At 45.7% G+C, this 26,372-nt stretch overlaps 2 protein-coding genes and 1 pseudogene across 7 annotated transcripts in view; all 3 read right to left on the bottom strand.

Moving 5' to 3' along the window:
• LOC122738274 (probable ATP-dependent RNA helicase DDX41) lies at window positions 1-6,301 on the bottom strand. Its single transcript, XM_043980336.1, is given in 16 exon segments — window positions 1-311; window positions 481-591; window positions 1,116-1,187; window positions 1,322-1,343; window positions 1,345-1,472; window positions 1,909-2,005; window positions 2,218-2,289; window positions 2,809-2,940; window positions 3,105-3,268; window positions 3,855-3,894; window positions 3,896-3,987; window positions 4,090-4,188; window positions 4,191-4,267; window positions 4,427-4,498; window positions 4,731-4,870; window positions 6,238-6,301. Coding segments are annotated over 16 exon segments (1,512 nt in total). The 5' UTR covers window positions 6,295-6,301; the 3' UTR covers window positions 1-174.
• An 86-nt stretch (window positions 6,302-6,387) lies between these two features.
• LOC122738878 lies at window positions 6,388-21,931 on the bottom strand (annotated as a pseudogene).
• The window catches only part of FAM193B (family with sequence similarity 193 member B), a 49,048-nt gene continuing 43,044 nt past the window's right edge, over window positions 20,369-26,372 (bottom strand). For all 6 annotated transcript variants that reach the window (XM_043983465.1, XM_043983464.1, XM_043983461.1 and 3 more), the window contains 2 exons: window positions 25,651-25,748; window positions 20,369-21,777 (listed from right to left, as the gene is read on the bottom strand). In XM_043983465.1, coding sequence (XP_043839400.1) covers window positions 25,652-25,748 — 97 coding nt within the window. In that variant the 3' untranslated portion in view covers window positions 20,369-21,777; window position 25,651. The remainder of the gene's footprint in view (window positions 21,778-25,650; window positions 25,749-26,372) is intronic.

The following is a 26,372-nucleotide window of genomic DNA, read 5'->3' as shown; positions in this document are numbered from 1 at the left end:
TGAACTCAGTACTTCTAATTTAATAGGTGGTACCCATAGAGGAGGAGAAGATGAAAAGGGGAAGATAGTGGTCCTCTGGGGGCAGGACAGGGCCAGTGCCAACAGAGAATCCCCATGGCCTCCTCTAGAGGTGTACAGGCACCCGGTCTTCTGGATGCAGTCCAGGCAAGGGGCTCAGAAGTCCATGGAGCTGTGAGCCAGGTAGTCCTTCCGGCCAATGTTGCTGACTTGTTTGGTCTGCATGGCCTCCAGCTTGGGGCAGTCTGTGATGCGGTGGCCCAGACCTCCACAGAAGGTGCAGCCCCTCTCTCCTAGAAAAGATAAGAGGACATTTGGAGTCACTGTGGCCCGCCCCCCCCCCCCCAAAAGGCCAGGAGCATGTCCAAGATGGTCCAGGGATCACACACGGCAGCCATGCTGGGAGCAGTCAGAAGGATCACGGGGGCCCTGGACTCTACCCCAGCCCAAGGTGGGCCTTACCTCCGATGTCCAGCATGGACTCATCCCCACAGTGCAGGACCTGCAGCACAGGAGGTACCTTCTGCTTGGCTTCAAGCAGAAGGGCTTTGAGATCCATAAGTACTGACTCGTCTGAGATAGAAAAGGGGGAAAGAAGAGTCAGGCTCAGGGCAGCCAGAGATGGGTGGGCCCTCGTAACAATGCCCAGCCCAGGCTCTGCCTGATACAGGGCCCAAGTGACACAAGGGTCCCAGGCTGGGAGTTCTGGTCCCAGCTCTGGGGAGCCCTGGGTCAGACGCTTCATCTCTGTGAGCCTCGACTTCCTCTTCTCTTAAGCGGGTTATTTGGGTAACACCCTGAAAACAGCTTTTTGTACCCCCAAACAACCCCTTTGATGCAGGTAGTGATACATTTTTTATCAAATATTCCACAAGATGACTAGGCCCCTTGGCCAGGACACAGCTAATAAAGACCAACACTAGCAAGTGGAAGGGGGGGGGGCGGTCTCCTGAGTCCCAGGCCAGCTAGCACCCCCCATCACATCACACAAGAGACCTCAGGACCCTGCTGAGGACCACCTCCCTCAGGCTCCACCCTACCCTGGCCCAAGAGGCCTCCCAGAGTCCCATCCCTCCCCTCCTGAGCCTGAGACTCACCACAGGCCTTGTTGATAAAGGTGGTGGCGATGCCTGTATTGCCAGAGCGCCCTGTCCGGCCAATCCGATGAACTGGGAGAGAGTAGGGTCCAGAAGGGACATGGTTCAGAGCTGGGAGGACCAGAGGAATTCCCACCAAAGCCCCATCCCCTGAGGACAGAAGTGAGGACCCCTATTCCAAGTCCTCCCCACTCCCTGTTCCTCACCATAATTTTCAATCTCTTCAGGGCATGTCGTAGTTGATGACGTGCTGAATGGCTGGAAAGTCCAGGCCCTTGGAGGCCACATCGGTGGCCACTAAGACATCTTTCTTGCCATCCCGGAATGCCTCAATGGCCTTGGTCCGTTCTTCTTGATCTGGAAGGAACAGGGATGACGATAGGGATATCAAGGCTCAGAGGATGTAGGGAGGGGTGGTGCTGGCACAAGTCAGGAGAACCAAAGATCAGCTCTGGCCAAGCAGCACAAAGGAGAAAAGGGGGCAAATGCACCTGTGGGCCCCAACTCTTCTCAGCTGCCTCTCCCCCATGACAGGAGGTCTCAGACCCTCGCAGCCATATCTTCTTCATTCTCAGGTGCTTCATGATCACGCCCTGCACCAGGGGCTCCTGTCCCCTTTCCTGCTTCCTCCTGGGTGTTCTATTGTAAACTCCTTGAGGGCAGGGACTGGGTCTTTTTCTCATGTGTATCCCCCACACTTACCACTGTCTGAAATAGCAGGTGCTGACCATTGACTAAGCCTGTGTGAGCAGCCTCACCTGGCCGGGTTCTATCCTGGCTCCTCTCCACTCACCTTTGCCTCCATGGATGGCTACAGCCTCCACGCCCTTGAGAAGCAAGTACTCATGGATGGCATCCACATCAGCCTTCTTCTCTGCAAAGATAAGCACCTGCCCCGATGGGCATCACATGTCACACCTAGACCTAACTAGCACCAGCCTGGGGGCAGAACCAGGAACCACCCTCCTGCCAAGCCTGGCTTGTGGGCCTCCAGGAGTCTTCTCTTCCCAAAGGGACAACCCCCTCTCCCAGGCTGGTAGGGCCCATCCAACCCCCTAACCCCGCCCCCCCAGGGGTTAGAAGGGGCAGCCAGCAGACTCACCGGTGGGGGCGTCTTTTGCAGACACTCCAGCAGGTACACCATCTTGGCCTCTTCCTTCACATACTCCACCTCCTGTATACCCCCACCCCCATGAAGAATATCAGAGGGCAGGCTGGCCTGGACCCTCATGTTCCCTCTCACAGGGCCCAGCCCTCTGATGGAAAGATGATGCCATGTGCATGCAATCTCCCAGCTAGACTAAGTCCTGTGAGGGCAAAGGCCATGTCCCAGCAAAGCTCTCTCTCTCCCAGCAGCAGATTCTGACTGATCAATCACTTCCTGAACTGAGCTGCCAACACCTTGGTGGCTCTCAGGAGACAAAAGCGTTCTCCCCACAGGGAGCAGGATCCAGGTCAGACCTCTGGTGGGCCACAAGAAGTCTTCCTGCTCACAGCTGAGGCTGGCCAGGCCCAGGGAACCTTCTGGTGGGCAGGAAGTTGGCAAATACCAAACACATTGTTCCACTCAATTTCCTGAGCCTGGCTGGAGCAACTGTGTGTGGGGGGGGGACGAGGGGTGACTACTCAAACCTCATTACTAGGGCTGACTCCAGCTGAGGGAAGAGCCCACGTAGAAGCTTGCCCCTCATACCTGGATGACGTCCAGGCTGGCAGCCCCTGCCCGGCCCACGTTAATGGTGACAGGCTTTACCAGGGCACTCTTAGCAAAATTTTGGATCTTTTTGGGCATGGTGGCACTGAAGAGCAGTGTCTGTCGTTGGCCCTGCGGGAATGAAGGAAAGAATGGAGCTGTTACTGGGTGGTAGAAACACAAAAGAAAAGGAAAGGAGAGATTGCTCCATAAGCCAAGACTCTTGGTGGGGGCCCAGGCTGGGGAGGAGGGTGGAACTGGGGTGAGAGGTCCCCAGGTACTTTTGGATGAGGCACCTTGAAGTAGGAGAAGATGGTGCGGATGTCCCCTTCAAAGCCCATGTCGATCATTCGGTCAGCCTCATCCAGGGCCAAGTAGCGGCAGATGTCCAGACTCACCATCTTCTTCTGCAGCAGGTCCATGAGACGCCCAGGGGTGGCCACCATCATGTGCACCCCATTTCGGAGAGGAAGGAATTGTTTTTGTCTTGTATCCCCTAGTGCCTACTACAATGCCAGCACACAGAGGGGACTTAATAAATGCTTCTGAACTGGAGAGAAGCAAAAGTCAAGGGTCAAAGGCAACAAGGCTCTGAACTATGAGGACCACAGGATACTGCCTGGGCAGCCAATGACCACTACTATTGAGTTAGAGTAGGTGCCCAAGCCAGGAAGGCAAAAGGAAACATGATTCGGAGCCAGCGGAGACGAGGGAAAGCCAGGCCCCAGGTCAAAGGGCTGATCCAGGGACCAGATGTGCTGAAGGGACCAGCCTCCCCCCTGGTTTCCAAGGACATCACTCACTCTGTGACTGTATCCTCTCCCACAGCTGGAAAAGGTCCAGCTTGAGCTGAGCATGCCCAAAGCCTAATATAACTGAGAGCAGATGCCGTTTAAAGGAAGAGGGACCAAACGGATTCAAGACGATGGGGGTGGAGGGTGTTGTAACTGCCCCGATGGAGAGTGGGCCATGGAAGTTAAAACCAGGGCCAGGGAGATACAGAGCAGAGTGCACCGACAGGGTCCCAGAACGGCTAGGTACTTACTGCCGGATGGTTTCCATCTGCTCCTTGACCGACATGCCCCCCAATGCAGAGGGCACAGCGCAAGGGAGGGGAGCTGTCCTCCTGCAGCAGCCGACAATAATACTCCAGGATCCCGTGGGTCTGCCGGGCCAATTCTCGCATACGAGCAATAGGAGAGACGAATGGAGCCTGTGGGCTGCTGTGCCAGGCTGCCCACCAGGGGCACATAACTTAGCAAGGCACTCTCTCTGGAGGACCCCGCCCCCATCCCTCCTACTTACCGAAAGGGCAGATAATGAGCCCATAGGGCCCCTCCCTCTTGGAGAATGGTAATCGTTTCTCCTGTTCCAGGCAAACATGATGACGGGCAGAGTGAACACTAATGTCTTGCCAGAGCCAGTGAAAGCAATGCCAATCATGTCACGGCCAGAAAGGCTACATAGAAAAAGGGGGAGGAGAGAAGGGAGGAAGGAAAGCGGCCCTGTGAGTCATAACCAGCAAGGAGAGCCTCTTTGGGCGCTATCTCCCAAGTCCTCCAGGAGACCTGACTCTCCCAAGCTTCAGGTTTGGCTAGAAAGAGGTGGCCACACTTACATGGTAGGGATGCCCTGGATCTGAATGGAGATGGGATGATGGATTCCCTTCTTCTTCAGGCCCCTCAGATGGCTGTGAACAGAATAGCCAAAGTCAAGATCAAGACCAGCTCCTCTCAGTGTGAAGTAGGCCCCTGCCCCTGGGTAGAGAGCAAGTGATCCAAAGGCTACACATCAAGCTGGTGAAGATCGCTGGGCATGGAGGAAGACCTACCCCACACAAGGACACCACTGCACATCAGAATATGTGCTGTTGGGGGCCCTAATAATGCTTCTACCTATGAAGACAGGAAGGAAGAAGAAACCTACCTGCAGGGAACTTCATTTCCTTGAAGCTCTTGAGGGGGGGTGGAATGCCCTCTCCCTTCCACCAGATATGGTACTTCTTTCGAACACGGTCATGCCGAGCTTCAGACATGCTCAACACGATCGAGGGGCCTTCCAGCTGTGTGAAAATGGTACCAAGGGAAAATGCGTGATGCCTCTGGGTACCAGTTGGGGGTTCTCCCTTCAACTGAACCTGAAGCCCCAGACAAAGCTCCAAAGACAAAGCCAGACCTTCCCCATCCAGTGAGTGGGAACCCTGAGGGCTAGGGCAATGGCTGGCCTTCTCTTTCTCCATCTCTATCGACATTCTTTACTGACTAGCACATCAGGCCCCAAGAAGCTGTCCAGACTTGGCACTGATGCCAGCTGCCGAGAGAAGCTGATCTTTTCCTTAGATATCCATCACCCTCCCCTTAGCCTCTTCATCCCCAGCCCTTCAAGGTGACCCTCAACCATAAAAATATAGCAACAATCCTCATTTCCAGAACGCTTTCCATTCTGCCAAAGTGCTGTGCTCACAACATTGCTTGCTAGGAAGTGTACTACTATCCCCATTTGGCTACTGGAGTTCAAGATGAAATGCCTTGCTTAGCATCTATAGAGTAAGTGGAATACTGCATCACAGACCTCAGAGCTGTGAGGAACCTCCAGTCATCTAACCCACCCAATTACAACTCAACCTTAGCTCTCATGACCCCAGTGTGCTGCCATCTCAAGGCGCAGCTTGCAGGATAAGGGCATAGATGGCACACCCAAAATCTGCAGATGACACTAATCTGGAGAGACAGGAAAAATACTAGATAACAAGAGTCAGTATCCAAAAGGACTGGGCTGAAGCTAAAAAAAATTCAATTGGGATAAATGTCAAATCTAATTTTGGGTACAAAAAAATTTAATTTCACAAGTACGAGATAGAGAAGTGGATGGAGAGAAGTCTGTTTGAAAAAGATCTGGGGGTTTTAGTGGCCCGGAAGCCCAAAACACCAATGTGGCCTTGGGCTGCCCTGAGAGGAAAGAGCTCAGCTTCCAAGAATAGGGGGGAGATGGTCCCACTGTGAGAGCCCCAGGTTAAGGTGTTAAGGCAGAGAGTGTTCAGAGCAGGAAAACCAGAACCGTGAAGAACCTTGAGGCCAGTCATATGAAGAAAGAACTGGGCATGCTCAGTGTGAAGAAGTCAAGACTCAAAGGAGTCATGACTTCAGAGACTCGAAGGGCCGTCCCCTTGAAAAAGGGATTAGTCACGTTCCATTTGGCCCAGAGAGCAGAAGCAATAATGGCCAGAAAGCTAGCAATAGGGTCGAACTTAGATCTGACTTCAGAAAATCCTCCTTAACAATCAGAGCAGCCCCTGGGAGGTGGCGGCTTCCCCTTCCTGGAGGCCTTTAAGCAGGAATTGGATGATTACTTGTCGTTAAGCTGTCTGAGGGATTCCCTTTGAGGGCCCTTCCATCTCTCAGTTCTCTCTCTGCCTCTCGATGCCAGTACCTGGTTTTTGATGGGATCATCGTAGGTGATTCCTTTCGCCATCTCTTTCACCGACATGAGAGCAAGGACAATGAAGCAAAGTTACAGTGGCTTCCCGTTAAGGGAGCAACCCCCTTGATCAGTGTTCATTCCTGGAAACCATGCCCACTGCTATGGGATAAGTAGCCCCAGTGTCCTGCTGGACTCACCTCGGCCCTCTGCCACACTCTCCAAGATCTTCTCTTCTTCTTTCCAGCTGCTTCTCCTTGCAGACTCTTTCCGGGCTGGCGGAATAAATCAGAGGGAACCTGTAAGCCAGGCCCTGACCCTGACGATACTCTGGGGTCCCTCATCCAGCAATCTCAAGAGTTCAGAGACCATCTGATCCAACTAATAGTGGGCCAAGAATTCCCTCTCCACCAGCTTCCACTTTAAAAACCTAAGGATCTGCTTGAGTGGCAGCTAGGAAACAACTGCTGGAGCACGACGAATGAAGAACTGGTACTCAAAGGGGGCTCCTACTTAGCCACACTAGGCCCCAGCTTTTTTTCCCTTCTTCCTCCCCCGTTCCTAGAAATCTGGGGTAGCTCCCCCAGCATGCTCACACCCCAACCTTGCTACCTTCTGCCTTCTCTTCAGGTGCTGGTGCTGCGGGGTCCAGGAGGCTGACATTGGACTGGGGGCCCAGTGGAATGTCATCTTCATCTCCGCGGGGCTCACTACCGCTGTCTTTCTGCTCCTCCTCCGCCGCTCCCCTTCCGCCGCATCTGCAGCAGCTTCTGTAACTGCAGAAAGGGACCCAGGAGTGGGACCAGGGGCTGGCAGCCCTCAACTAAGGTGGGGAAGGCTAAGATTATCCCACCCATTCCTCCTTCCAGGGGCCTTGGGGAAAACCCTTCCCACTTCTACCCCAATAACCATCCCATCTAGCACCAGCCCCCACCCCTGCCATCCCTACCATTTGCTGCTTTCTCTGCTTGACAGGCACATAAGGAACATAGTCCCTCATCCTCTGACAGGCCCCCCTCCTGCATCATCTTCCTCTTCTCGAGGTCCTCGAAAAAAGTGACAGGTCACACAGGTAATGGCAGAAAGAACACTGAACACTGGACTTGGAATGGCTTCAATTCAATTCAGTTCAACAAGCATTTATTAAATGCAAGTTTCCTATGTCATGCACTATGCTTGGCTCTGAGGAGCCGAAGGACAAAAAAATGAAGACAGTCTCTCTTTGCAAAGAGTTTCCGGTCCGATGCGGGAATAACACTATGTACAAATGAGTAAATATGAAAAAATATCTAAAGTAATGTGGGTGATGGTGGGAAACATTAACAATAGGAGGGATCTGGAAAGGCCCCATGCAGAAGGCTAACACCAACTGAACTGGAGATGAGGCAAGGGAGCATTTCAGACACTTCAGACAGGACAAAGGCAGAGAGCCAGGTGGAACTATCTTGTAAGGGGAAAATCCAGTAGGCTAATTTGGCTGGAAAAAAAAGGTGGGGCCTGAGGTATAGGAAAGTGGGTGACAGGAGATATGGAATATGCCTGGAAAGAGATGTGGGATCTAAACGGTGAAGGCCTTTTAAAATGCCAGATAGAGTAATTTATATTTTATCTTACAGAGAATGGGGAGCCCACTGAAGCTTTTTGACAAGTGACACAGTCAGGCCTGTGCTGTACTTTGGGGGGGGGGCAATGGGGGTTAAGTGACTTGCCCAGGGTCACCCAGCTAGTGTCAAGTGTCTGAGACTGGATTTGAATTCAGGACCTCCTGAATCCAGAGTCAGTGCTTTATCCGCTATGCCACCTAGGCTGCCCCTTGTGCTGTGCTCTTTTTTTTTTTGGAGGGGCAACGGGGTTAAGTGACTTGCCCAGGGTCACACAGCTAGTGTCAAGTGTCTGAGGTCAGATTTGAACTCAGGTCCCTCCTGAATCCAAGGGCTGGTGCTTTATTCACTGCACCACCTAGCTGCCCCGTCCATGGATTCTTTCTTTTTTTTTTTTTGTGCTGTGCTTTAAGAAAACTGATACTACACAACAAAGTTGTTAGAAGAAAAATGTTAATCGTTATTATTGGCAAGATAGGGTGCACAACTCATAGGCAGGGAAAGATCACTGAATCAGAAATTAGGGGCTGTAAAGGTCTTGAGAGATCACCTTGTTCAGTTTTAGAGGTAAGGAAACAGGCCAAGAGAGGGGAAATAACTGTCCCAGGGTCACAGAGTTGAAAAGTTGGGGCTACAGTCAAGGCTTGCTCATCCCAGTCCAGTATCACATGGTTTTACCTTTTCTGTGTCCTGGACCCCTTGGGCAGTTTTTTCTAAGTTTCATGAAATTGGAAGACCCTGTCTAAAAGTATATTTTTAAATACATAAAATATATTGGATTACAAAGAAAACCAACTATCTTGAAAATATTTTATATTTTTTTATTTATATCATAGAAATGAATATTTTAAGCGAGGTAAAAATCCTAGATAAAAAAAAAACACCTTTCTATTGGATAGTCTCACCTTTTCTAATTTCTTTTCTTTTTTTAATTTTAAGATTTTTATTTTCAAATTTTTACAAATATTTACAAATTCAATACTAGGTCCCTCCCCAAGTTTTTCAAGTCCTTGACTTCTCTTTCCTTTTTCATAGTGTCGGATGCCTGCCCACCTCCCCACCCCCCATCTCTTTCTTGGTATCCTCTCCTTCCCTTGGTATCCAGGTCATGGCTCTCTCCTGGTTTTCCTCCTACCTTTCTGACTTCAATTTTCTTTCTTCCTAAGTCCGCCCCTTACCCTAACTTTTCTGTTTCTGTTAGGTGTACCTGAGTCCTTTCAATCACTCAGGTTCACAACTCCGGAATAATCCTTGATTCTTTTCTCTCCTTCACATCTCGACCTTCTCTTCCTGCCCCCCCCCCCCCCCCCCCCCAATTCAATTAGGTGCCAAGTCTCATCCGTCCCACTTCACATTTCTCACGGCTATTCTCTCTCATCCAATCATAGTCAGTCCAGGGCCTGAACTAATACAGTCTCTTCCCTGGCCTCCCTGCCTCCCGTCTTTCCCCCTCAACAATCCATCTTTCACACAGATGCCAAAATAATTATCCTATTCAGCTTTAACAATGTTACTCCCCGGCTCTAAAAACTTGTCACTTCCGCAGATCCAGAAGAGCTTTTTTATTTAATTAATTAAAAAATTTTTTTGAGTTCCAAATTCTCTCTTTCTCCCATCCCTGCGAAAGGCAAGCAATATATCAATTATATCTTGGAAATACAATTATCCATATAGCCATATATCATATCATCAATTGTAACAAGTATATCATTGCTCTTTGTCCGGGGCCTACGTGGGAGTCGGTAGGTAGATCTCCTGGGTTCCCTGAACACCAATGGGGAGAACATGGTTAAAACTGTCTTTTGGTTTAATCTGCTTCCTTCGGAATCCTGAGCATTTTATGCATTTAAAAACGTCTGGAGGAGGGGCCTGTTGGGGTCGATGCCAAAACAAAGATAAGAACCCCAGGCTCAAAGGTTCTGTGAGGCCGAGAAGAGAGGCAGGGGGAAGGAAGCACTCCGGATTCGGTCCAACTAAAGGGCTAACCCCGGGCCCCGCGCGCACGCTGTGTGGTAGTGGTTAAGTCCCCTCTGCGGACCTCGATTTTCCCACCTCTAAAATGGGGGTGGGGAGAAAGAGTGAGTGTTTGAGAACCGACCAGGTTCCTATAAGGGCCGCGGGGCCTTTTCTAGCTGACTGCGCTGCTGATAGACACCGGGAGAGAAGGCAAGTCACGGAAGAGTCAAACAGAGACCCACCACCCCACTCCCGGTCCTACCTTCCTATCCCGCTTCCGGCTCCTCCATGTCGCGAGGATCAGTCATGTGGCACGCAAACCCCACCCTCCATATGAATTTACCCAATCATCCGCGAGGAGGTGGTTCTTGTCTCCCAGTAACCCTCCTTGTGGTCCTGGACTCTTATGGGCTGCATCGAGGGACAAACCTTCCTTCCCAGCAGAGGTGACGCATGCGCACAGGATGGGTTTGGGGATCTTGCGGCGGAGCAGCGGAAGTCCAAGCGCCTTAAGGAGGGCTTAGCGCCTGGGTTATTGTGGGATATTGGAAGAACCGAGAAGTGCGCCCCCTGGGGAGTCTTCTCAGAATGAGCATCCCGGACCGCTCCTGCGCCTGATGGCAATCATTCATTTTGACTGGGATGGCAGGTTAGGAGTGGGCGGTCTTGGTATGGCTCTTTATGGACCATTGACTCCAACCCCTCATTTTACCATTTAGAGAAACTGAGGCCCAGAGAAAAAGAGACTGGCCCAAGATACACGATCACTAGGTAGCAAAGCCAGATTTGAGGGTAGGCCACGTTTTTCATCATAATTTTTTGAGTATGACATTATTATTGTATTCATCTTGTTCTCATCTTTTTGGATGAAATTCAAATAGAAGCAGCCACTATCCTACTATTATTCTTTTATATGTAATGTTCTGCCATTGCCCGAGGTGCATAACTCTATAACTGCATTTGGAGAAAAGTATTGGGACCTAAATAAGAGCACCAAGAATAGGGGAGGGTTCCTCTGTGAAAGGTCTATGGGTTCTAAGTCACTAACAATGAGAATGCAGATTAAAACAACTTCCCATCGGATTGCCAAAAGAAGAATACGGCAAAGGTTAGAGGAAATGTGGAAGGACAGGTAAGCTAAGGCACCACTGGTGAAGCTATGGACAGTTCTGGAAAACCATTTGGAATTATACTTTATACTCCAAAAGTAACCAAACTGTACACACCTTTTAACTAGCAATACCACTGTTAAGCAAATACCCCAAAGAAGTGAATAGCAGAAAGGACCCATGAGGAATATTTCTATGCATGTGTGTATATGTTCTCATGTATGTACACACATATGTATAAGTATGTAGATTGTGAATGTATACTTATATTTTTATATGTCCATAGACATATATGTATTGTTCACATGTATGTATATGTGTGTATACATATATGCGTGTGCTTAAGTATTTTTGTAGTAACAAATAAGAAGAAACAAAGAGGGTGTCCACTTGGGGAATGGCTAAACAATGGTATGTGAAATGTAATATTTTTGTACTACAAGAAATGATGAATATGAAGAATTCAAAGAAAATTGGTAAGATTTTGTGGATAGAGTGAAAGAGGCAGAAATATTGCCTGAGAAGTGAAATATATTAAAAGAAAACTGAAAGACTTCAGAACCCTGACCAATGAAATGATCAATCATGACTTCAAAAACTGATGAAGCATGTCTCCTGCTTCTTGGCAGAAGCATGATGAACCAAAAGCATATAATGAGACATTCATTCTTTTGGGGGGGGGGGCAGGGCAATGAGGGTTAAGTGACTTGCCCAGGGTCATATAGCTGGTGTCAGATGTCTGAGGCCTGATTTGAATTTAGGTTCTCCTGAATCCAGGGTCGGTGTTTTCTCCACTGAGTCATCTAGCTGCCCCCTACTCATTCTTATATATGGCCATGTTGATTTGTTTGAGTGACTGTACTTATTTTTCACTGGGGAAATCTTTCATATGTTTGTGTGGGGTGCGGGTTAGTGAGAGGTAACCAACACAAACAGAAAACATCAATAAAACAAAAAAAATACAGAAGAAAACAAAGTTCAGAAGGGGGACACAGTAATATAGTTACTACCATTTTCAATTTAATGTACACTTTTAAAACGTATGTAACAGAAATTCATCTTTTTCATATACAATCTCGTTTTTTGTTCTTTGTGTATGGAATGTTTTTGTTGGTAATTTTTAAGTTCACAATAAAAAGAAAAAAGAACATGGACAAAACTAGACAAAACTGGACAAGAAGGCATGGATCAATGATCTACAATGATGGAAGATCACAGATCCATAGAAATATTGAAATATGAGTACTGATAGTAAACAAACAAAAATGGCTCACATTTGTAGAGTTCTCTACAATTACATTCTCTCGTTCTATCAAAACAGCCTTCTTAGGGAGTTGGGACAAAGATTATTATCTCTAATGGGATGCCTCCCATTTCTACAGTGCTTTAGGGTTTATAAATAATTTCTCTATAACAACACCACGTGGTAGGTAGTGCAAGTATGATTATTCACTTGCCCAAAGTCACAGAAGTAGTAAGGGACAGAGCTGGGACACAAAGCTATGAGTTTAATTCCAAATCTAAGACTATTTCCACTACATCAGATTATAAGAAAGGATGGGGAAAGAATGAAAAGCATTTATAAAGCACCTACTATGTACCAAGCGCTATACTAGGTATTTTAAAAATGACAGTCCCTAAAAAAATAAAACAATAAAATGATAGTCCCTCAAGGAGCTTACATTCAAATAGGGGAAAACACATATATGAGAGCAGTGACAAGGGTAAGGAGTGAGGTGGAAAGGGGGTGGGGGGTATAACAAGTCAACAGCCACAGGAGATGGTGAAATGGCTTGGATGGATGACATGATGATGAGAACTGAAGCTAAAAACCTAGTTTGGTTGTCCAAGGTCAGTCTGTAAATTTGTAGTAGGCTTAAGTGAGCAAATTTGCACAAATTTAAACATCAATCATCTGGGTTAGATCTGAGGTCTGGAGCTCCAAAACTTAGTAGATTAACTTTTCAGGGCCTAGAGGTATGGATTCTGGAAGCACTGGATGTGAAGGTCTAGGACTCAAGTCTGGTGTGGGAGAATTCTGGTTCTGGTGGGAGCTCAGCAATGGCAGACAGAGAAAGATGGCTTGGATGAAAACGCAAAGCTAAAGTATGGTCTGATGTCTAGTGATAGAGCTCCAAAAATGAGCAGTTTCATTTCCCCAGCACCTGAGGGAAGGATAATGAATTCCAGAAGACTTAGATGAGAAAGATGAAGATTAGAACTGCCTGATAAAACAGCTAGAGCAGAAGAGGAAAAAACAGAGAGCTTGGTGAGAAAACCAATGAAGCAAAGGCATCCAAAGGGCACTTAAGGATGAATCTGGAAGGGAAGACAGACAAAACTGTGAAAGATCTGCAAAAATGAACAAACTCTTTGCTATAAAAGACAGTGGAGTTACCAACATTTGGAATGTATCTTCATGAATCCCAGACATGCTGCATGAAGGAAAGTCATTAAAGAAAACAAAGAGGGGCAGCTAGGTGGCACAGTGGATAAAACACTGACCCTGGCTTTAGGAGGAACTGAGTTCAAATCCGACCTCAGACACTTGACACTTCCTAGCTGTGTGATCCTGGGCAGGTCACTTAACCCTCATTGCCCCACAAAAAACCAAAAGAAAACAAAGACAAAATTTGTTGAGGGATCAATTTCTTTTTTTGTTTGTTTGTTGGGTTTTTTTGTTTTTTTTTTTTTTTTCAGGGCAATGAGGGTTAAGTGGACTTGCCCAGGGTCACACAGATAGTAAGTGTCCAAGTGTCTGAGGCTGGATTTGAACTCAGGCCGTCCTGATCCAAGGCTGGTGCTTTATCCACTGCGCCACCTTAGCCTGCCCCCCGAGGGAATCAATTTTCAATGGAGAAAGGATCCTACAGTCTTGGGAAAATATCTTAGATCTTATTATTACCAAAAACTCCAAATGACTACTTTCCATCTCTACAAAATGTTCATATGAATACTCCTACACTTGCATTGATAGCTTCCTTGTTGAAGGTTTTGAGAAGATACAGCAAGTCTTTAAAAAATTATATTCTAGCTAAAATACTGTTGTGCTTTAAGAAATTATGAAAAGGATGGTTTTAGAAAAACCTGGGAAGACTTCTATGACTGATGCCAAAATGAAATGAGCAGAAATAGAATAATGTAACCCAGTAACAATAATTGTAAGAATAAGCAACTGTGAAAGACTTAGCAACTTTTTATTAAGTATAATGATCCACAACACTTCCAAAGGATTCACAATGAAAAATGCTATCCTCTTCCAGAAAGAGAACTAATGGACTCTGATTGCATATTGAAGTATATTTTTATTCTCCTCCTCCTTTTTCTTTTACAGGATGGCTGATGTGGAAATGTTTTGCATGACTTCAATATGTATAATGTGTAGATGGATTTCTTGCCTTCTTCAATGACTGGAAGGGAGGAAGAGAATTTGGAAGTGAAAACAAAAATTTTAAAATAAAAAAATTTCTAAATTCTAAATAATATTCTATAATAATGGGAAATTAAAACTAGTTTGAAGAATGCTTAGCAAGATATCCAACTAAGAAAGTAATTCCAAGGCCATTCAGGATGAAAAGGGAAAAAATATAAACAGAAGAAAAGGAGGGAGAGTTAAAAAATATAAAAACTGTTTTAATCCATCAAGAACAGAAGAACCACTACATTGGACTGTAGCATAACAGTCCCAGATATGTTTATAGAGGAGGTAGAAATGGTAAGCAAGGGAACCAAGACAGAAAAGATTGGACAATGTGTACCTAACCAATCTGTGCTGGAGGAGACATATCTGTAAGGGTGTGATGACTGATATCAAGAGACAAAAAGGAGGGGATGATACCCACCGTGTGAAAAAACAAAGACTTTATTATTACTGGAAAAGATGTCCAAGAGACATGGCTAACTATAAACCTATTCTCCCATCTATACAAAATCTTTATGAGAGTAAGCTATACATGAATCCAAGGCATCCTCAAAAAACAATTAGTAGAAGTCAAGCAAGCTTTTGCTAGCAATATTCAACCCACATCTTTACCATTTCACAATTAACTGAAAGATGTAGAAAATATAAGATCCCATTGTGCTTATTATTACGAAAAAGCATTTGATTTAGAACAAAATGCTGCCTTAAAGTCTCTTGAAATTTTCTCTTATCCATGCATCAAGATCATCCAAGATTCTTTGTAAGATATAATAGAAATAACCCCATTTCAATGACTATCTGAAATAAAACACAAATGATGAATACAATTGGGAAAATGGATGCACATCAATGGTATTCACCACTATGATACATCAGAGTCCAGGTTAAGGAGGAGTTTTCCTGTGGATGGTAAAGTCCTCCAGATACCTATTAGTGGATGACATCTTGCTGACTGGATATATGACAGAGGTTCCTGGAAGAGATCTGTAAACACCCAAAGACAGTTTGGCCTTCTCCATTCACATTTGATCTTTCCACAAATTGATGGAGTGTTGATTGACTGGATTTCAACATGAATTTAGATGGATACCCTTAAAACACTTGTTCATAGTTTGTTTTTGTTTTGTTTTTGTTTTGTTTTTATTTTGCATGGCATGGGGGGTTAAGTGATTTGCCCAGAGTCACACAGCTAGTAAGTGTCAAGGGTCTAAGGCCGGATTTGAACTCAAGTACTCCTGATCCAGAGCCGGTGCTTTATCCACTGCGCCACCTAGCTGCCCCTATTCATAATCTTTTAAAGATAGATGGTACAGATGGACAAGTTAAACCTAGAGTTCAAACAGGAGGAGAGTGGTGCTGGATGTGTATTCAAGAAATTGCAAAACTCCTTTACTGACCCAAGTTTCCCTTAAAGAAAGGCCCATCTTTTTTACTACTAATGTTCTTTAGTGCTACTATATGACAGAGACAAAAGAATACAAACAGCTTCTAAAATCAGTGTCACACAGAGCAATGGAGAGCAAGCAGAGGGTATCAACAAACTCCAACAGTTAGGAACAATAACTTTTTGGGGGGATTGTGGTGACCACTGTTAATTAATTTTTCTCTTCCTTTTCTTTCCTTTAAAGAAAATTCTTTGTTAATTAGAAATGGCTCTATTGAGGGGCAATAGATACAGGAAATCTAGAGATTATCTAGTTCAACCCTTTTCATTTTACAGTAAAGGTCCTGAGAAGGATTTTGATCTAGTTGCTCTTTACTATTCTTATTATGTTCTCTCCTGTCTATGACTTGGCAGATTATTCTCCACACCTCCCATACAGCCCCTTGCCATGCTCTCCTATTGACACTGTTCTTCAGCAAGGTTCCTCCTACTCAGGTGCTGCCTCCTCTATAATGTATTCCCTAATCTTCCCAAGGGCAGCTGGGCAGAGCAATGGCTAGAGCACTGGACTGGAGTCCCATACCTAATTCAAATACAGCTTCAGACATTTACTGTGTGACCTTAGCCAAGTCACTTAATCTCTGCCTCATTTTGCTCATCTCTAAAATGGGGGTAATAATCTCTCTCACACACACACACACCACACACACACACCACACACACACACATCCCACCCTGAGTTGTGAGGTTCAAATGAAATATTGTAAAGTGCCTTCCTAAACCTTAAAGTGCTATATAAGTGGGTTTTATTTAAGCTAGAAGTGGTCCCTTCCTCTTTCAATCTCCTGACACTTTAGCCTTTCCTAAACATTTAATTTTTGAACTTGTATTATAATCATGTATTTCCTGATTATATCATAGTTCCTGAGGGGCAAGAGTTGTTGATGGTGTTGTGTTGTTATTTTTAATTTTTGGGACACCCAGCACATTACTATAGCAAACAGCAGGCATTCAAATGCTTGTTGATCATGGATTAATGAAATTGGAATGGCAAGAGACACATGCAAATTAGAATAGATTTGCCAGCATTTTGGTAATGATTGCTTTTCACTGTTGACTATATTACAACCAATGAATCAACAAAGATTTATACCATGTATTATGTGCCAGGCACTGTGCTAGACACTAGAAATACAACAAAAGTCCATTTGTCTTCATGGAGTTTCTAGATCAGCTGAGGCAGAAAACATGTATTAATATATGTATACATTAGACAGACAAGATAATTTTTGGGGGGCGGGGAACCATCAGCTGCAGGAATAAGACAGGCTCATGTGAAGGTGATCATCAAGCTGAACCTTGAAGGAAACTAGAGATTTAAGAGGTGGAGTAAGGAGTGCATTTCAGGCGTGGGGGACAGCCAATACAAAGGCACAGGACTTGGAGATGGGAGTGTCATGTATTAGGAACAGATAAGCCACTTTCACTGGACTGTAGCAGGTAAGAAGGTAATATATAATAAGACTGGAAAAGTACGTTAGGTCAAGAGCTTTCAATGCCAAATTGAGGAGTTTGTACTTGTTCCTGGAGCTAATAGAACGTCACTAGCAGGGGTTCTTAACCCAGGGCACGTGGACTTATTTTTAAAAAATATTTTGATAACTACTTCAATATAATTGGTTTCATAATCATATGTTTTTTGTTTTATGAATTTAAAAACGTTATTCTGACAAAGGGTTGGTAGGCTTTACCGATTACAAAAGGACGATCACCAAAAAAAAAAAAGTTAAGAATCTCTGCACTAGAATTTACTGAGTAGAAGAGTGACACGGTCAGAGACCTGCATTTTTGGAAATCACTTTGGTAGCTGTGTGGAGGAGACCAGTTAGAACAATAGTCTAGGTGAGAGGTAAAGAGGGCTTGAACTAGGGTGGTGACTATGTAGATGGAGAGGAACGGGTCCGGCAATACAACGACAGTGACCAAGGAAACACGATGTGTCAACAGATTCGATGTGTGGCGTGAGACTGAAGCTTGGGGGAAATGACACTGAAGTTGTAAACCTAGCTGCTAAAGATAAATGGTTCCCTCTCCAGAATTAGGGTAGTTCAGACGAGGCGTGAGCTTTGGAAGAAAGTTGAGTTGTTTGGATACAATATTCCTGTGTCTATCCGTTTGGTATAGTATCAAAGGTGAATAGGCAACCAGAATTGGAAAACCGATACTAGAGCTGGATATAAAGTTTGAAGAGTGGAGGGTCGGGAGTGGACCTCTTTTGCATAGTGATGTAACTGAGCCTATGGGAACTAAAGTCAACTAGAGACATGTACACGTGAGAAGAGAGCCACCTATTCTAAATTACAATAAGACTCTACTAACACAGACGTGGTACTTAAGATGAAGTCTGGAAAAGCAGACATATCTCATCAATAAATATAGAATAAATCAGCATTGGAGGTCACAGAATTTTATTTTTTAATTTTTTTATTTAAAAAAATTTTTTTTAAATGAAGGCAATTGGGGGTTAAGTGACTTGCCCAGGGTCACACAGCTAGTAAGTATTAAGTTTCTGAGGCTGGATTGGAACTCAGGTACTCCTGACTCCAGGGCCGGTGCTCTATCCACTGCGCACCTAGCTGCCCCCAAAAAATTATGAATACTTTTTTTTTTTTAATTAGTAAGGCAATTGGGGTTAAGGGACTTGCCCAGGGTCACCACAGCTAGTAAGTGTTAAGTGTCTGAGGCTGGATTTGACTCAGGTCCTCCTGAATCTAGGGCTGGTGCTCTATCCACTGCACCATCTAGCTGCCCCGGTCACAGAATTTTAAATGAACTCAAGGACTGATTTTTCAAGATTGTTTCTACACACATGCTGTTTGTGTGTGTATATACATCTTTTTTTAAAACTGCATTCTAATTTAACATAGTATTCCAATACTACCATCTGATGCTTCTGATTTCCTTTTGCTCTCTTCTAATGGAATCTAAAATAATCATTGATGCTCATTTTATTTTCTTCCCTTTTTTGGTATCACTATCAACAGCAGTTAGGTAGTGCAGTAAATAGAACACTGACTGGCAACTGTATGACCCTGGGCAAATCACTGAACTCCTATTTGCCTCAGTACTTCATCTGTAAAATTGGGATACACTTAGAGAAGTAAATGGCCAACCACTAAAGTATCTTTACAGAGAAAACCCCATGGACTTTGTCCATGGGATCACAGAGTCAGACTGGACTGAACAACAAATCACCACTCCCCACCTGTCACTTAACTGCTACACTCCCAGGCTCTCTCTTGTAACAAATAATAGTCATACTAAATAAATCCACACATTGGCAATGCATAAATATGTATTTATCTCATTCTCTGCCTCTTGTTCATCTCCTCTCTGACAAGTGTAACTTACCGGTCTTCTAGACTGATCATCCCAATTCTTAAGTCTTTCATAATTCTTTTCTTTACAATGTTGTAGTCATCATGGTGCAATATTTCATTATATTCATATACTATAATTTGTTCGGCCACTCCACAATTGATAAGAAAGTAATGTTTCTAGTTCTTTGCTACAACCAAAAAAAAGTGCTACTATAAATATTTTTGTATATATATAAGTTCTTCCGTCTTTCTTTGATTTCTTTGGGTTCTAAGTCTAATACTGCTATCACTGGGGTCAAAAGGTCTGTCCATTTAGTGACTTCCCAAGATGATAGAACTTTCAGTTCCCCCAACAGCACCACTAAAATGTGTATCCTCCCACAGCATCCCAACATATGTTATTTTTCCTTTCCGTCTCTTAGCCAAGCTGATGGTAAATGGAACCGAAGAATTGTTTTAATGTGAATTTTCCTTATTATCAGTGATTTGGAACTACTTTTCATATGAAAGCTAAAAAGCTTGATTTTCCTTTTTTTTAGAACTGCATAATCATATCCTTTGACTACTTACTCTCTGGGGAATGGCTGTTGTTCGTAGGTATTTATATCAATTCCCTAGCTACCTTAGATAGCAGAACTTTATTAGAGAAGGTTACCTTGAGTTGACTTTGTTTCAACTTTCATATAATAAAAATTGTCCATTTTTATTGCCTGTGACCCCTTTCTTTCCCTTGTTTTGATCAAAAACTTTTTCCCTACCCAGTTGTGAAAGTATTTCATTTCCTTTCTTTTAAATCTAGGTTACGTATCTATTTGGAGTTTATTGTGGTATGTAATATCAGATGTTATTCTATACCTAATTTCTGCCAGACTCTTTTCTCGTTTTCCCATTTTTTGGTGAATAATGAATCATTAGCCTGAAGTTAGTCTTTGGCTTTGTTGAACACCATGTTGTCATGTTCAGTTACTTCTGGGTCTTATGTACCTAGGTCTATTCTGAAGATTCCAAAAGAAAATACTATAGATAGTGCTTCTTCCATAAAAAAGTGACTAAGAGATTAGCAACTTCCAACACATGTTTATTTTCTCATGTTGATATGCAACACTTCTAGAATATCCTAGATTTTTTTTTTTTAATGTGTAAGGGAACAGGCCAAACTTTCATAGATTTTCCTATATCATGCCTTTGTGGTCACATATGCTTAAAGGTGGAAAAAAAGTCACACCTTAAAAAAAATGTTTAACATGGAGGAGAATGAAGTCTAAGGTTCTCCTCAAGGTACAACCCATCCATGTATAAAATGAGATAAGATTACATAACTTTGTTTAATGACTCACTGAGTGTTAATATTGATTGAGGTTATAGAACAGACCTATGCTCTCCATAGCTGTTTGACAGTGTCATGAAAGAGGTGGCCTCTGCAGAGTCCAGAAGGGATTTTTTGACAGTGGGTGAGTTCTAAACAATCTTCATCAATAATTAGCTGAAGCAAAGGCTCCTCAGTAATAAAATCCAGAATGATAGGAGGCTGGTCTAACTATCCACACTGAAAAAAGTCACTTTTGAGGAAAATGGTCATTAACCAGAATGATATCCATGTGGACCAGCAACAGCCCGCTGAGCTGATTTATCAGTCAAGATAACATGGTCAGGGCCCCTGCTCTTGTTCTCAGTGTTCCACCCTCCTCAAACATCGTGTATAAAATTATCTAAATAAGTGTCGTATCTTCCTGGTAGGAATTTACATTCTCTCATGTGCAGGGGCAGATTCTGTTGTTGTTTTACTGTTAAGTATGCTTGCTGAATGAATGAAAGGAGATAACAGTGAACTGTACCCCAGAATTCAGGAGAGCAGGCTGGATTTTGTTTGAGAAACCATGCTGTGTTTTTAATGATTCTGAGCTTCTCCCCATCCCCCACTCTCATCCCACTCCCCAGCCAGCTTCTTAACAGCTCTTAACTCATGGTGACACATGTGGCTCCATCACAGAGTTCAGCAATCCCCTCCATTTAGAGAATGCTGAAAAAGGAGGCCAAGATTGTTGTAGTGTAGACACCAAGGAGAGCTGGTAAAGAAACAAAAGTAGCCACTGGAGATGAAGTAGGTTTTAGACATCCAGTGGTCCCCACCCCTACACCCAGCATTGGGAGGATGGATGGTGGGACCCCTGTTGCCCCCTTGGCCCCACAAAGGCCCATCAAGCCTTGGCCTGCAGCAAACCTTGGCCTGGTCTGATCCTAAGCATGTTGAACAAATCACTGTGCACACTGCCTGTGTCCAAATGTCATTTAATCTTTCAGCATGAAAGATCTTCACAGTATCAAAAGTAAGAATAAAAAAAACCAAACACAGAGAGAAGCGCTGGGCAGGCAAATCCACCAGCTCCTTCGCCCCACAGTGCCCTGGGGGAGTAGCCCGTCCCAGTCCGGGCTCCCAAATGTGGAGGCTGGATAGCACCAGAAATCGGCTTTTCGAAGATCCAGAGTTTGTTTCCATCACAGCTCAGTGTCAATCCAGGTTTTGGTTCATCCGGGGGAGAGGGGTTCTTAGGTGGTCAAGTGGCAAGTGGACAGGTATGAATGACAGAGCCACCGTGAGGGCAGGAGGGGGGAGGGAAAGTACTTTCTCTCCAGACATTCAGCCAATACCAAGAGCTACGACCATCTGGAGAAGAATAGTTCAGTGTGGACCAGGCAGGGGCTAGGGGAAAAAAGAGGGTGATAACACAACCAGCTTCTCTTCCTGTTCCATAGTTCAGACTTTTAACATACATCAGGAATGGTTCCAACCCCGTCACTAAACCCACCTCCACCCCTGTGATCACCATGGCAACAGGAGCAGGCCTGCCTGCCATTTCCGCTCCTTGGGTTACAAAGGAAATCAAAACAATGTATCAGGAATATCTGGATTGCCTTCAATCCCCATCCTGTACCCCCAGTCGCAGTTGGGAGAACACATGCCTGGGAGGAATGCATTCAAAGGTGTTCTATGCTTCAAGGAAAGTGAACCACCTCCTGGTGTGAGCACAAGGGTCCTTTTGGCTACAGAGCTGGTCCTCCCTAAGTCCTCCAAGAGGTTATTCTGTAGCACCTATCACCACCAAATTCTGCTCCCCTCAACTGTGAATAGTGAGTGCCAGCCTCCTGTCTTCTGTAATGGAAGAAGGAGCCCAGTAATTCTTCCTCTGAGGCTGCTGCTCCTGCAGCTAGATGGCCTCTGGCTATGGGTCTCCAAGGCCCTGATATTTTGCTGCTCTCGAAAGGGGTTTAGCTCTGTCATCTTGACCCCTGCTCCTCCAGCTTCCCATCCCCAGACATTTCCAGATAAGTGGCAGCAGCACCTGGTATTGACAATCCTGGCGGCTCACCTCTCTGTGCCTAAGCCAGAGGGGAAGGGGAAAAGGAAGGAGATTGAGTGGAGACTACCCATGCCTTCCAATTCAGGCACTCAGCCGACTAGCCCAGAAAAGGCTTGCTTGGGAATGTTGGCTCCACAGATCCAAGGGAAAAGGAGGACTAGGGAAGGAGCAAAAGAGAAGACTGGGGCGTATGATACTAGCTCCATAAGCTTAAGGGTAGAGTTAGAAGGAAAGTGGAGAAAGTCAGAGCAGTCATTTTGAGCTGTAGTCTTTGTGCTCCTGTCCATTCCTTAACCCTGCCTACCTGATTCCCTCCTGGAAGGGAACTTAGAGCACAGGGGACAGAAGGGAAGGGGAAATTTGTAAAAGTGGGAAATTTCAGAAAGCATTAAGTCTGTCTCATCAGCAAGTACATGTGTGTCCTGAGGAAGGGCCTCTCTCCATCGGTCAGAGGTATTTGTTCTACTTGCAGATTAAGTAAGAATCTGCTTGATTCACTTTAACCTTCTACACATCTTTGGTCAATGTGTAGGGAGTAATCTTGATTGCCCAGAAGGATTGCTTAGGAGTTTGCGGACTGATAAGGTCCCCCAAATGGGAAAGTGGGCCGAGGAATCCTAGCCTCACTCCAAAGATACTCAACATTCTTGCTGCAGTCTATAAAGGTTCCTCACCCCACCACTGATGGGCAAAATTTAGGAATAGAACCCTAGGAACTCCCAGTGCTCATGCAGGATAGAAAAGAGGGAATCTGGAACAAGGTGGCGGGGCTGGGGTTAGTCAACTGATTGGGCAACATGATGCAAAGGGATTTTTAAAAAGAGGGTATCATATCAATCAGATCCACATTCAGCTTTTACAGAACCTGTTACCACTAAACTCTTAAAAGAGTTTATCATTTCAGTGTTCAGCAAGTCAAGCCAGATGCTCTAAGTAGCTTGGGTGGGAGAGGGGGTGAGGGGGTGTTACTGAAACCTGGCATGAAAAGAGAACTGGATTTGGAGTCCAGTTAGAACCTGGGAAGTTCTAATCCTGGCTAACTACTTACCGACTCTAACTCTGGGCAAACTACTATAAATAAGGGAATGGGGTGCAGTGGGGTGTACTGGATGAGCTCTGGATCCTGTGTCCCATTTGTAGAGGAAAACAGGAGATTCAGAGAGCTCTCCTAAAAGCAGGGGAGAGGGAAGGGGAGGAGCAGGGAGGAAGATTCTGGGAACCACTTCTTCCAGAATGAAATGATTCTGCCTGTAGCTAGTTACTTGGGCAGATTCCCAACCCTCACTGGAAGGGAGAGATGGGCTGGTGGGTAAGGGATGGGAAAGAGCAGGTTCTCTCTCTGCTCACGAGGACAGCATGCAGCTGCTAGCATGCCAGGGACCTGTTCCAGCCCGCTGGCTGAATGCAGCTGTTGCAGCACCGATCCACAACCCCCCAACCCTCCACTCCCACTGCAGAGGGTGCTACAGAGGTAGGAGACAGGCCACATAGCAGCTGGGGCCCTGTGCCAAGTTTAACAACCAGACCATTGTCCATGAGTTCCCCCTCAAGAATGAAATCCCAATTCTCCTCCCTTCTCCATCAGTTTCTCCAGGCCCTGAAGGACAGCTGCTACAGCCTTTAGTATAATAACCCAAGCTCTCAGGCAGACAAGCTGAACTGGAGGCCAGAGGCCAGAGGCTGAGGGACCTGCCTGGAAGGGGGGATATGGGAGGGAGTGGTGGTTCTCTCTGTCCACAACAATGCAGGGTGGGTGTGGTGCTTATGGAAGGCTCCCTATCTGGGAGCCACGCACCCCGTTTTCAGACAGCTTTCAACTGTCCGACTAATACCATCCCAGTCCCCTACAAAATGCTCCTCACATCCCAAGGCCCTTCGTTCTCTTTGATTCCCCTGCTCCTGGCTACAGCATAGTGTTTGGACTCAGGGCCAGGTCCAAATTCTAGCTCTATGATTTATACCTGGTTTAACCTTAGAGAAGTTCCTTCCCCACTATGGGCCTCTGCTTCTTCAGCTGTGACTGAGATGATGTCTAAGGATACCTTCCTGCTCAAAAACTTATGACTCGACTCCTCCCAGATACTCCTGGCTGGGGGAGGGGGAGGGAGGCTGGCCTCTGGTTAAGGGTGTCCTATTACCTTTGCATCTGGTGAGCTGTGCTGTGTGTGTGTGGGGGGGGCGGGGGGGGGCAAAGTCCAAAGAAGGACCTTCCCTCCCCCTGGAGCCCAAGTTGGATATGATGTGAAGGCTAAAACACCCCTCCTCGATTCCATGCCCCCTACAACCTCCCTGTTGGCAGAAGGGAAGTAGGGAGCAGGCCTTCGATCTCTACTGGCCAGTGCTGGAGAAACGATCATTGTGGGGGGAGAGATGAGATGACCCGTGACTAATGTTCCCATGCATCCCAGAACACATAGGAGAAGGGAAGCTGGAGGTGAAGGAGAACAAAGGGCCAGGCAGGAGGGAAGGCCTGGAGAAACCAATAAAGACAACAAAAATGATACCCTTTAAAACATAAAATAAAAAAATTAAAAAGTTTTGTTTATTGGGTCCAGCACTGCCCTTCTACATACCCGGTGGGAAGGGGTCAATGATGAGTGTGATACAGAGAAAGGACACGACCAAGGCCCCCAACTCTGGGGTCTGTCAGTAATTCTCCCCCATTTATCAAAAAACAAGACATGAAAAAAGATAAAAAGGGACCTAGACCCATCAGAGGCTTACTCTGGGGATCTGGCAGCTGGGGAAAGGAAGCCCCAGGCATCCCATTAAGGGGATTCTTTAGAAGCCGAGACACCTTGGGATTGAGGGAATGGAGCACAGCGGATGCAGTCTCCTTTCCTCCTAATCCTTGCCCACCTGACACCAAAGACAGATCCAGAGTAAATAGGGCTCAGAGTCAAAGAAGAAAGGAAGGGCAGGAAGAGTACCTGTGCCTTCGGGCTCATGAAATGATGTGCACAGGGGAAACAATGCCACAATGGGGAGTAGGAAAGGGAAAGGAGGCAGGAATGCTACACTGGATGCCAAACTTTCCAGTCCGCAGAGTATGCATATGAGGCCTCCCATAGCCAGGGCAGTCTTAGAGAGAGGACACAGTGAGGCAGAGTGTCTGGGAAGAGGAGCGGGTAAATGGGGAGGAGAAGCCCTCCCTCTCCTCCCTCTTGCCCCTCGTGGCACACCCAGAGGCATACAATGCCCTGCCCCCATCACACCTCACTGAGCTGCGCTGGAAGTGATTTTCTTGAGGGTGAAGTTGGTCCAGTTCACAGCCACTTTTTGACGCGTCTGCTTTGCAGAGTCCAGGCAGAACCTGGCAGGAAAGACAAAACCAGAAGATCCCTTATGTTCCTCCCATCATGCCATGCTGTGGCTTCTCCACAACCAAGATGAAAACCAAACTGATACAAACAGTCAAATATACCTTCCATTCCACCCTAAGTCATCAGCACCACTTTCCCTACACTGCTTTCATACACCACATAATGTGATGTACTGGAAAGAGCCCCAGATACGAAGTCAGTTTTTGTTGCTGTTGTTCAGTCACATCCCACCTTTTGTGACCCCTTCTGAGGTTTTCTTGGCAAAGATACTGGAGTGGTTTCCCATTTCCTTCTCCAGCTCATTTTACAGACAAGGAAACTGAGGTAAACAGGGTTAAGTGATTTGCCCAGGGCTGTTCTATTGTTTGTCTTTTGTTCTTGAAGAGGACCATGACATCAAGTGATGTCATGACTTGTTGTGAATTGGATTTAAGTGAGGGACAGCTGTGCAGTCACCAACCTCACTCGATCCTCCAGAGCCATCTGGTTCCAGTGGCAAGATATACATCAGGATGACTGGAGATGGGCCTAGATGTTTAAGGCAACTAGAGTTAAGTGACTTGCCCACACAGTTAGTAAGTCTCTGAGGTCAGACTTGAAGCCAAGAAGATGAG

This window comes from Dromiciops gliroides, chromosome 2, assembly GCF_019393635.1.
Source record: "Dromiciops gliroides isolate mDroGli1 chromosome 2, mDroGli1.pri, whole genome shotgun sequence".
NCBI lineage: Eukaryota > Metazoa > Chordata > Mammalia > Microbiotheria > Microbiotheriidae > Dromiciops > Dromiciops gliroides.
The sequence above is the reverse complement of the archived record's forward strand: the minus strand, read 5'-3'. Positions and strand labels throughout refer to the sequence as shown.